Source organism: Fringilla coelebs (genome assembly GCF_963513975.1).
Source record: "Fringilla coelebs genome assembly, chromosome: 1".
Lineage (NCBI taxonomy): Eukaryota > Metazoa > Chordata > Aves > Passeriformes > Fringillidae > Fringilla > Fringilla coelebs.
Window position 1 is genome coordinate 148,804,210 of NC_140028.1, and position 12,198 is coordinate 148,816,407.

Below are 12,198 nucleotides of genomic sequence, written 5' to 3' on the forward strand. Positions count from 1 at the left end.
TGTAGGGCCATGTAAACGAACACCTTGTCACCTCCTTCTTGCCTCTAACTCAGTGTTTCCCATAAGAAACACTCTGGGCATTTGATACTGAGCTGATCTCAGAAATATCTGTGTCTTCTTTCCTCCTGCCAGATTTTGACATCCCATTCTGTGAGAGGTTTGGGAAAGGTGGGACCTTCCCAAGGCAGTACCATCTCTCCCAAAGTCGCAAGGACTACAGCGATGGTAAGGACATGATGGGGGCTCAGGGAGGGAGGTGATCAGTCCTTGTTGGCTTGTGCCAGTGCCTGGGACTGGAAACACTTGGGAAGGAGAGGTTTCTAATAAAGGGAACAAGGCCAAGTGCTTTGGGATTCACTTGTGTATTCAGAAGGGTGTTCTCTGTGAGACCTTGTGGCTCTGCTCTTGGGAAGTGCTGAGCCTGTCCTCTGCTTACACCTCCTGTTCTAATTTAGCCATGGGGATGATTGGCATTTCTCATCCCTGGCAGTATCAACCTTCCTATTCCCCTAAATTGCTTGCTTTTGAGGATGATTTTTGTGACCTTTACAGCAGGTTTCTCACTGAGCCATAGGAAATCCCCAAGCAATTTCAGGGTAGCAGTATCTGTTTGCTTCTCTGTTTTAAGCTGGTGAGCTCTGAGCTTTGGGGCCAACTCCATCATGTTTTTTCCTGCTCATTCTTTCACTGTATGAGACTGAAAGTAGTGGGAGGCAAAAATTCCCTTGGGAAAAACGTACTGAGGATGTGCAGAGAGCATATTGAGCTTTCCAGAATGAGCTTCATCTCTCACTGCCACTCCTGTGAAAGCAGGTCTGGCCCTGCTGTGTGGTCATTTGCATGTGGACTTAGGGGATGGCAGGGATAATTTTCAATGTAAATCTCTGCCTGTTCAGTGTTTAATTGTGATTAACAACCAGCACACCCGTTGATGTAATTAAACTGTTGCAAACCCCTCTGGAAACATCTACATTAGATGTAATGCCTGCTGTTATCAACTCTTAAATTGAATTTAAAATCTTCACAGGGCTTTGCCAAATTTGAAGAGGGGAGGATCTGGGCAGTGATGTGAGAAGGTGGTGACAGGTGGATCCAAGCTGCTGTGTGTGTTCTGGCTGTCATTTTACCCCTTTTCCCCTGCAGGCCGGAGGACTTTCCCCAGGAGTTACTTCCCACAGGAGAACCTGTTTCAGCTTGTCCCTTCCAGCAGAACCAAGAGCTTTACTGGGGACAGCAAGCTCAGCACCTTGCAGTATGATGAGTACAGGCCCAAGTGCTGGAACAATTTTGAAAAGGGTCTGCAGGCCTTCAGCACCTCCCCTACAAAAGCCAGGAACTGTGAGTGAACTTAAGTCTCGAGTGCCCAGGGTCTCAGTAGAGCTGGGATTTGGCACAAAATTGAGTTATTGTGGCCTGCTGAGTTACTAATTACTGATGTTGCTGGACATCAGCTAAGCCAGCCATGGGTAAACTTTGATTGTACCTCCACCATGAGGCACACTGCACCAGCTTCTGTGTCATGAGCAGGGTTTAGCAAACACCCTGTGTCTTAGCCTTGGGCAGAGAGCTGTGTGGGGTCAGCTGGTGTTCAGCACCTGCTGGGTTGCAGGTGATTGCTTGTGTGTTGGGCTGTCAGTGTGAGGTGTGTCAGCTTCCCAAAAGACTTGGGATGTGGAAGCAAATGCATCCAGAGATTCTGTTCCTTGGCTTGCATTGCTGTCACCCCAGCACCCAAAGATGCTCCTCTGCTATTGCAACATGGCCCATGATATAGAAGCTGGTGCATTTTGGGTCTGTTTAGTGATGGATAGCATCCTAGAAATGACCAGTGAGACAAAACTCCTCACTGGTCCCTGCGTGGATTGCTGCTCAGCCATCCTGTGTTCTGCTAAACACTCCCACAGCAGAAGGGAAATTCCAATGTTGGCTAAGGAAACAGCTTTTAGAGGAAAGACTCCTAATGAAATAGGACTTTCCTGGCATTTGTTTCTGCTTTATGCTAATGCAGGCTGGGAGACATTCCCCCCCGCCCCCCCCCCCCCAATAGCACCAGTGTAGTTAAAAGTGGTTTGTCTTGGTGCCCCTGGGATAAAGTGGCTCACTGACTGCCCTGTAGGGTCAGGTGGACCCTGATGCTGAAGTCTCCCTGCTGTGTTCTTTTCTCAACCCTCTCCTCTCTCCTGTAGCCCTGCAGGCACCTGTGAACTGGAGGCTGGGGAAGCTGCTGGGAAGAGGAGCTTTTGGGGAAGTTTATCTCTGCTATGATGCTGACACTGGGAGGGAGCTGTCAGTGAAGCAGGTGCCTTTTGACCCTGACAGCCAGGAGACAAGTAAAGTGAGTACAAGGGCAGAGCTGTTCTGCAGCACCCTGGGGAGTTGTGGGCTGAGGGTAGAGGTGTCCATGTCCCTGGGAGGCTGTGTGTGCAGACAGGGTGTTGTTTCCCCTCTCTGGAGTAGTCCTGAATGGCTCATGGCACCACTCACAGTGCTCTGGAGACTTCTGTGCCTCCCAGTTCCTTGGTTACATTGGCCTGCTCTGTGTCAGGTATCATCTCTTGCAGGTCTGTCTGATCTTCCTTAGTTTTGTCCTTCTAGCTCCCTTCACCTTCTCCCCATTCTGCTCAGCGACTTTGTTGGAATCTTTCCAGAAAAACTCCTTAAACACCAATAACAACAACAACAACAACAATAATAATAATAATAGTAGTAGTAGTAGCTGTCTCAAAGCCAAGCCCTGTCTTTCTCCTTGCCTTTCCCTTAGGGCAGTGCTCCTTATTTCTGAGCCTCATGTGGCCAGTGTCTTTGTGGACAGCTTCACAGCTGCTACAAAAACTGTGCTCAGCATGGAGCAGTATTTCTATCATGTTCCCAAAGACACCATAATTCCCCTTCATCAGGAAGCCTGTGTGGTTTGTTACAGGAGGTGAATGCTTTAGAATGTGAGATTCAGCTGTTGAAGACTCTCCGTCACGACAGGATCGTGCAGTACTACGGGTGCCTGCGGGATCCTGAGGAGAAGAAACTGTCCATCTTTGTGGAATACATGCCAGGGGTAAGTGTGGTTCCTGCTAAACATTGTCCTGAGTGGCAGAAAACAGAATTAGAGTTTTCCTGGACATTGGTAAAATTTGTATCTGTCCAGCTGAGCTGTTTTATGGCTGATGAACCAAACCAAAGCAGTGGATGCCTCCCTAAGGCTTGGGAGAGCTTAGGATGTGATTCAGATGTCATGGTGAAGCCCCTCAACAAGCACTAGGTGAAAAGAAAAGCCTTGCAGGCAGGTTTTAGGTTTGAATCCTGGAGCAGGGTGTGTGCACAGTCTGGAATCTGAGCTTGGTGAATGTGGGACATGATCCAGATCTGCTCCAAACACTGTGGCCTGAGCCCATCCTTAAGTATTTACTGCAACTCCCTGCAGGACAAGCTAATAGTACAACTGTCCACCCACAGCTGTCACCAATTATTTGTGGCTTTCAGCACGTGTGTATTAAAAACAGTGGCATTCACTTAGATTCTTCTGTTGAGGACAGCTTTTTGTTGGCAGCATTATCCTCTTGTGCAGGAGTGGCTTCATTTGTGGCTTTGCTGATATAGAATGAAATAGTCATGGGGAAAAAGATCAGAATGCTTTGAGGGAGTTTAAGCACGGGCTGGAGAATGTGCATGGGTCAGTTGAGCATCTCTTTGTGTTTGGGAGCTTGTGAATTACATCAGCCATTAGACTGATGGTGTAAAACAGTATAATGCTATTTACATTGATGGATGATGTGTTCTCCTAAGTCCCTTCTGTCCAGCTGGATTTGTTCCCCAGAGTGTGGGAGAATAAACCCTTGTTTATACAGAGATTTGTAAGGTCAGAAGGGACAATTAAGTCATTTGGTTGCAAATAATTTTAGTAGTTCAGTAAATGTGCTAGAGGCTCTCTGAATGCATCTTGCATGTGAGTGATCAGGTGGACTTCCATGCCTCTGAGTCCCTTCCAAGCCCTGTCCTCCCTCTATCCCTGTGGGCATCTTGCCTTCAGGCCCTGCCACGAGGCATGGACCCAGAGGAGTAAATCCCAGGAATGCCAGCAGTCCCCTTGCTGATGTTTATTAGCAGCCAGGAAACCAGCATTTGATGCTGGGGCAGTGTCCAGCAGGGCTGGAAATTCAGTGTTTGTTTTTTTAAATGATAAAGCTGAGCTCTGACCAAATACAGATTGACTTTGCTGCTGCAACAACAGCTCATTTGACAAAAGCAGCTTGGGGCTCTGGTTTCCAAGGCCAGTGGAAGTAAGGGAGTTCCCAAAGCTTGCAGGACAGCAGCTCTGCAAAGTTGGGTCTGGCCAAGCTTCCAGTTTAAGACAGTCAGCTTGGCAAAATGTTCACAGGGCCAATTTTGGGTACACCCTGAGGCTGCCATTCTTTTGCTGGCCCTCAGTTAATAGCTGACTCTGTAGTTTCTGTCCTGCCCAAAAACTGTGTTTAAAATTATGCTAGGAAAACAGAATGGTCCATTTGACCACAGGCCTCAAAGAACCAGTTTCCCCTTCTTGTTTGATATCCCCTCAGGATGAGGGAGGGCAGGATAAGAAATCTATTTTGGTTATGGTGAGGGAACATACCCTGCATACAGGTTATATTGAGGGGGTCATTTAGAGCATCTCAGGTTGCTTCAGCAGTGCTGAGAAAGGAAAAGGAGAGGCCCATCCACAGGATCACCACCAGCCTCAAAAGAAGCCAAAACAGCAGAGATGGGTGGATGTGGAAAAGCTAATACAGTTTGATGGGCTGGCTTGGAGCAGAGCAGCCACTGTTCCCAGAACAGGACTGGCAACCTTGGATCAACCCTAGAGCTGCAGGACAGACAGAAACAGGATGTTTCCTCTCCCACTTCCCAGCCAACCTGAATACTGGAGGTAGAGCTGAGTGTGAACCCCAAATCTGCCTCTGGTTCATCCCTGCTAAAACCCAGCTTTGGTACAGTGAGACACATCTATTTCCAAGTTGCTCAAAAATACAGCTAAAACCAAGGGGATCAACCTGCTGCAGATGATAAATGTCTGTACCCCTGCTCCCTTTCCTCTTTAATCAATACCATCATACCAGTTTGAGCCTGCATGCCTGGGTCAGAAATTCAGGGACTTGTAAATTATCTACTCTTGGTGGTCTTGGTGCAGTCCCTTTGGGGGCTGGCTGTCCCTCATGGCTGTGGGTGATCCTTGCTGTGGAAAGTTATGGGAGGAGGATTTCAAAGACTGACTCATTATCTTGACCCTAAAGAAGTGGCTCTCTACAACTCTCTGTGAGGAGATTGTAGACAGGTGGGAGTTGGTCCTTTCTTGCAGGTAACAAGTGATAGGAAAAGAGGACATGGCCTCAAGTTGCACCAGCAGAGATTTAGATTGGGGTGCTAGAACAATTTCTTCACTGAAAGGGTTGTCAAGCATCAGAACAGGCTGCCCAGGGAAGTGGTGGAATCACCATTGTTGGAAATCCTAAAAAGAAGGCATAGTTTAGTGATGGACCTGGCAGTGCTGGGTTAATGATTGGAATGGATGGTCTCAGAGGCTTTTCCCAACCTTAAAGATTCTATGAATCTAATTGAATTGTCTTCTCATTTGAGTTGTAATTCCTCGTCAGTTTGGTCCTTCTCAGTGAGCTGTCAGTGACCCCCCTGCAGCCACTAGAGGGGGAAAAAGGTCTGTGGTGTTGGCAGGAGGAAGCTGTGCCGGGCACCAAACCACACCTTCATCTCCCCCGGGATCTGGGACACAGGCACAAGTCTTTGCTCTGTTCAGCATTTAGTGGATTTCTGCTGTTTCTACAAATAGGGTTTGGGTTTTTTTTGTTGTTTTTTTTTGAGCTGGAAGACAGAGTGGTCAGGAAGGTTTAAGAAGTTGCTGTGATGTGGTGGTTTCTCTGGTCCTTACAGTTGGTGTGTGTTGTTTCTTTGCAACAGGGCTCAATAAAGGACCAGCTAAAAGCTTACGGTGCTCTGACCGAGAATGTCACACGGAAGTACACCAGGCAGATCCTGCAGGGGGTCTTCTACCTACACAGCAATATGATTGTCCACAGGGATATTAAAGGTGAGTGCATAATAGAGAGGCTTCTTGCATGCTTGGGTTTGTTCAGCCCACCTTCCCCTTGCCCCGGTGCAAATCCGTGTGCACAGCATAGTGCTGGGATCTGCTCTTTGAAGTATTTTTGCCCCTGGCCTTCAACAGATTGAGCCATGAAAATCTTGAGCAAGCAGCTGAAACCAAAATCTTGGGCTGTTTTCTCTCTCAAGGGATTACTGGTAACTGCCCTTACACATCTGAAAATCTGGTGTAACATAGTCAAGAACTGAGAAGCTCTGCCATTTGGAGAGGTCTCATGCTGCTTTCTGCTGTCTGTGGGTGGGCAGGATAATCTGTTGGCCCCCCTGCACTGCTCACTTTTGGGAAACCTGCTGAATGAGGGGATGCTGGTGGGAGTCAACCCTCTAGGAGAGCAGCTGCCTTAGGAGAGAAGGATTTGAAATGATGCTGAGTCCAGCCCCACCACAGCCCTTTGGGCTCACTTCTGCCTGACTCTTCGCCTGTGCCCTTCCTGCTCTCCTCACTGTACCCACTTCAGCTTCCTGCTTAATTTCTTGAGGGTCTTGTCTTTGCTTCTCACCCCAGGTGCCAATATTCTGAGAGATTCTGCTGGAAATGTGAAACTTGGAGATTTTGGGGCCAGCAAACGCATCCAGACCATCTGCATGTCTGGGACTGGGATTAAATCTGTCACAGGAACACCATACTGGATGAGCCCAGAGGTTATCAGTGGAGAGGGCTATGGAAGGAAAGCTGATGTGTGGTAAGGAACACAGTAAAAACCCCACCACTGCTACTTCAATCCAACAATCCTAACAGGAACAACAGGTATAGCTAGTAGCTGGAAGCAGTGCAAAGGATGGAAAATAGGAGATACATGTTAGGATGGATCAACTGTGCAGGTTTCCAGAGGAAACCTGTTGTAGCTAAGTTCCCAAAACAGGAGCACTCAGAATCACAAGTTGCTTTTGGAAACTCTTGTCTTGCGTGAGTCTCACATCCAGCTCATCCCCATAACTGCTTTTTGATTCTGGAAAGCAGGTTGATAACAAAGCTCACTAAAAGACCTGCTGAGTTTTGGTGGCACTGATTTTGGGTTCACTAAGATAAGAGGATCAGGGGACCTTCATGGTCTTCCCAAATCTGCTGCTGGATGTTTGCATGTGGCTCAAGCACAAAGACAACTAGAATCATTGGCTGCTTGTGAATGTTTTGATCTGTGGAGGATGATAGAGGGAACCTGGAGGAGTTGGGATGACACTACTAATCTTCCCAGTCTATGAGGAGGAAGCAATGTCTTCCCAGTGTGCTTTCTGTTGGGTGTCCAAGCAAAGAGGGTCAACAAAAAATAATCTTTCCAAGAAAGCCCTAACTAGAAAGTTCTTAGCAGGTGTCCATGTCCTCTGCACCACCTGCACTGGCTGATGGGAGGCAGATGTTTAATTTTTAATTTTTTTAGGAGCAATAGGATAGGTTTAATTTTTTTAGGGTCATTCATTAATAGAGGTGGCAGAGTATCTCTGCTGAGACCTGGATTCTTGAGGAAACCGAGGGAAACCTCTCAGGCTCTTTGCTGCTCATCTCACCTGTTCCTTCTCAGGAATGCCTCAGAGATGAAGTTGGATGTAGGAAAACATGTTTCCTTGTGGCTCAGCTTCCCTGGGAACGACATGTTATTGCATAAACTCTGCTGTCTGAAGCTGTGCATGGGTTTCCCTTCAGGGGATGCTCCAGTGAGCTTTTTTGACACTTAATGTCTGCCAGTTAACTTTTATGAAACTTAGTAGCCTGGATAAGAGGAGGCTTAGAGGTGACCTTTTTGCTCTCTAGAGCTCCCTGAAGGGAGGCTGTAGACAGGTGGGGTTGGTCTCTTCCACCGGGCAGCACTGACAGAACCAGAGGGCACAGTCTGCAGCTACATCAGGGAAGGGATAGGTTGGGTATTAGGAAGAAATTTGTCACCAAAAGAATAATAAAGTGTTGGAATGCTCCTCCCAGGGAGGTGGTAGAATCACCATCTCTGGATGTGTTTGAGAAACAGACTGGACATGGCACTTGGTGCTATAGTCTAGCTGAGGTGTTAGGGCATAGGTTGGACTTGATGACCTTAGAGGTCTCTTCCAACCTCATTATTCTGTGATTCTGTAAAGTGGGCAGAAAAGCCACCAGCTTTAAGGCAAGGCTCATGCATCCACTCAAAGTTGAATGCCAAGGACCTGTGTGACCAGGGAGCTTCAGGGGACCAGACATTCCAGGGCTATGTGCCCATCTCCTGCAGGTTTGCTCCCTTTAGGCAGGTTCAGTCCCAGAGCTGGTTAGACTTCAGCTGCAGTGTGGTGGAGTTTGTGGGTCCCCAGGACAAGGGAAGAGATGAGAATCTTGACTCTATGTTTCAGAAGGCTGATTTTTTATTTTATTATATATAATATATTAAAAGAAAATGATAAACTATACTAAAAGAATAGAAGAAAGGATTTCATCAGAAGGCTAGCAAAGAATGAATAATTAAATCTTGTGACTGACCAGAGAGTCCGACACAGCTGGATTGTGATTGGTCATCAAGTAAAAACAACCACATGAGACCAATCAAAGATGCACCTGCCACATTCCACAGCAGCAAATAATTATTGTTTACATTTAATTTCTGAGGCCTCTCAGCTTCTCAGGAGAAAAATCCTAGCAAAGGTGTTTTTCAGAAAATATGCCTGTGACCCTGCAGTGCCACCTCCCCGTCCCTCACGCTGTCCTTGTTGCAGGAGCGTGGCCTGCACCGTGGTGGAGATGCTAACGGAGAAGCCGCCCTGGGCAGAGTTCGAGGCCATGGCGGCAATCTTTAAAATCGCCACGCAGCCCACCAACCCCCAGCTCCCCGACGGCGTCTCCAGCTCCTGCCGCAACTTCCTGAAGCAGATCTTCGTGGAGGAGAAGCGGAGGCCGACGGCCGAGGACCTGCTGAGGCACCCTTTTGTCAACTGCGGGCTCTGAGCGCTGCCAGCGGGGACGGGGAGCGCCGCGGGGAGGTCGGGCCTCACCCGGGGCTGTCCTGACGGGCCCTCCTCGCTCGCTGCTGCCTCGGCCCCGCCGCCTTGTTGGATTTTCAAGCTGCGCTCGGGACCGTGGGGAATTCAGAGCGAGGGGTTCCCCGGCCTTGTGCGGGTGCTGGACCACGTAACCTCCCTGCTGCCAGCGGTACCGGGGTCGGCCCCCCTCGCCAAGTAACTGCTCTCTTGGGGGAAGTGTGGCGAGCGGGGAATGTCCCCTCAGCGAACGGGGAATGTCCCCTCAGCACGGCGGCGGTGCCGGCGGCATCTCCAGGAGCGGTGGGGGAATCGGATGCTCAGTGGCCATCAGCACCTTTCGCAGAGGAACAGACAGGGCTTTCAGCCAAGCCGGAGGAGATGATCCTCAGACCGCAGAGTCGGGGGGACCCGGGCGTCCCCGCTCACAAGGGGACCGACCCCGCTGGAGCGGCCGGCGGGGCGGCGTTTCACACTGTCCTGTGCCTTACGCGGTTACAATCAAGGAGTGATGCTCGGCTCGGATCTGGTGTGAGGATGCAGCAGCCGTGTTGACTTTGCCTTGGCGTGTGTGTGTGTGTGTGAGTCTGGGAACCAGGGGGTCTTCTCGGGGTGCAGGAGGTCTCTGCCGGGTACGCCCGCGGACGGATGCCTGGGACCCCTGCCATGGGCTGAGGGATGGGTAAATGATGGTGGCGGTGTTTAAATGCTGGGGTGGGCAGGGCTGAGCAGCAGCCAGATTGTGCTGAGAGCCATCAGGATTCAGGTGGGAGCTGAAGGGAATCTCAGCAAGGACAGCTCTGCTCATAGCCACAGTTTGCTGAGCCATGCTGCTGCGCTGGGGCTGGAGGGATGCCATCGTGCTCTGGAAGTGGAGCTGCAGGGAGAGCTCAGTGGATCTCTGTAAAACCCAAGAGAATGCCTAAAATTAGGCAGAGAGGGCTGATGCCTGTGAATCTGGGTGCGTCCTCCTCTGGGCTCTGTGCCTTGTGGACAATCCCCAGGTACAGGGAAGGGGAGCATCACTTCCGTGGCAGTGGCCAAGGGAGCGGCTGCAGGACAATGGAGCCCCAGACTGGGAAAGTGGAGCTGCAGCAGTGGAGGGCAGCTGGAAGCAGATTCCTTCCCTCAGCAAGTTTGAAGGTGTATGAGAAAACAGGCCAGTCAAAAGCAGAGCTGAGCTACAGCCTCTGACCAGCACTGCCCTGCTGGAAAACCTGGGCAGGAAGCATGCACAGAGTCCCTGGAAGCTAGTTAATTAATTAATTAATCAGATCTTGGGGGGTTTGGGATAAATTAATTGCACCATCCCACCTCCCCCTTCTCTGCTGCTTTAGCTGTTTCCACCGACTCAGCAAAGGGTCCAAAAAGAAGTTACCAGGAGGCTCCATCCTCAGGCCAGTGTGTCAGACACAGGTTTATTTTAATGCTGGTTTTCAGTAAAAATAAGAAGTGTTGCTTAGACTTAAGAGGAAAGTGACAAATTGGTTGTTTGTGTGAACACATCCTTGAATTCTTTCATGTGGAAGAGATCAAGACTTTGCACTGCTGGTGTGGTGGTGAGAGCATGTCCATGTCCTCAGCTCTGAACAGAAAAGCAAGATTTAGGAGGCTGCCCAGTGTAGCTGTGGATGTCCCATTTCTGGATACATTCAGGGTCAGGGCTGGATATGGCTTGGAGCAACCTGGTCTAGTGAAAAAGTGTCCATGCCCCATGGCAAGGGGTTGGAGTGAGATGAGCTTTAAGGTTCCTTCCAACCCAGACCATTCAAAGATTTCATAATTTTAAGAATTATTTCAGTTTTTAAAAAATAAGCACTGAGTATTAGGGCAAATTAAAAGAAATATCTGGAAGAATTCCCTATAAATCTGTCTGGAAGCTATCGAGGCCATTTATTCCAGGCCAGGTTCCAGGGAAGCTGTGGGGCAATGCTGGAGCAGCACTGGGCTTGTGTCAGTCAGCCATGGGGGTGATGGGCAGCTCCCCATGGGATGGGGAAAAGTCTCCTTTTGCTGAGGGGGATGAAGAATTTTATTCTGTGAATAGGACCAAATCCATCAGTCTGGTCAGTAATATGGGATGGATGGAAACAAACACAAGGGGAAAAAAAAATCAGCGTTGTCTGGGAACGGGTTTGGCAGAAGAGGGTAACAAAGTATGTGTTCACCAAAGCTAAAAAAAAAAAAATCAAACCAATTTCTAAGCTGTTTTCTCTTCTTTCATTAAATCTGTTTGGTTTGGGTTTTCTCAGCCCTTCAGTGTTGGGAGGGTGTTTCCTTTCTTCCCAAAGATTTGAGAGCCAAAGGGGGCTCCTGGCTGCCCCAAAATGCTCCCAGGGCCCTCAAACCACCTAAATCCTCCCATGGATGGATGTGGCTCGTGTGAGTGTGTGTGAGTGTGTGTGTGAGTGTGAGACACTCCTCAGGTGCCTTTGCCTTTCTGGTTTGTAAAACCCTTGCAGTGTTCTGATGTACAGAATGGAACTAGGAAAAGCAAATGGAATTATTCTACCATGTAAAGTCACTTTCTGTTTGTTTGGTTTGTTTTTATTTTATTTTGCCCGTAGTGGGCCCTGCGGCTTTCCCTGTGTGTTGCTGTGTGTCCGTGGAGAAATTAATTCCTTTTGGGGGGTGGGCAGGGGCAAGACATGGGAACAGGCTGGCAGGAGAGTGGTGGCATCACCATCCCTGGAAGTGTGGATGTGCCATTTGGGGATGTGGTTTGGTGATGAACACGGTTGGATTTGATGATCTTGGAGGTCTTTTCTAACCTTAGTGAGTCCATGAGCCTGCATTCCTACTGCCTGTCCCCTGCTCACAGGTACAGCCCCTTCCCAACAGAGCAGCTCCCAGCATGGGTGGGGGGCACAGGGGGCATTGGTGTGACCATCCCGGGGGCAGGGACGAAGATTGGATGGTTCCTGGGTTTTTCTGGGACAGATGGATCTGTGCAGCTCTCTGAGCTCATGGTTCTGTGTGTCCCTTTGTCCTGACATTCCACCTTGGACTCCCAACGCACAGGATTTTGTGCTTCTGAACTTAATTTTCCTTTATTTTAAATGATTTATTTTTATTTTAAAATTTTGTGGGGTTTTTTTTAGTTCATCTAATTTT

The 12,198-nt window shown here is 49.0% G+C and overlaps 1 protein-coding gene across 2 annotated transcripts in view; it reads left to right on the plus strand.

The window, feature by feature from the left end:
- The window catches only part of LOC311162408 (mitogen-activated protein kinase kinase kinase 3-like), an 80,044-nt gene extending 68,433 nt beyond the window's left edge, over window positions 1–11,611 (plus strand). For both annotated transcript variants that reach the window (XM_084220738.1, XM_084220739.1), the window contains exons 11-17: window positions 133–225; window positions 1,144–1,338; window positions 2,187–2,335; window positions 2,921–3,052; window positions 5,944–6,073; window positions 6,653–6,830; window positions 8,824–11,611. In XM_084220738.1, coding sequence (XP_084076864.1) covers window positions 133–225; window positions 1,144–1,338; window positions 2,187–2,335; window positions 2,921–3,052; window positions 5,944–6,073; window positions 6,653–6,830; window positions 8,824–9,052 — 1,106 coding nt within the window. In that variant the 3' untranslated portion in view covers window positions 9,053–11,611. The remainder of the gene's footprint in view (window positions 1–132; window positions 226–1,143; window positions 1,339–2,186; window positions 2,336–2,920; window positions 3,053–5,943; window positions 6,074–6,652; window positions 6,831–8,823) is intronic.
- The last annotated feature ends 587 nt before the right edge of the window (window positions 11,612–12,198 follow it).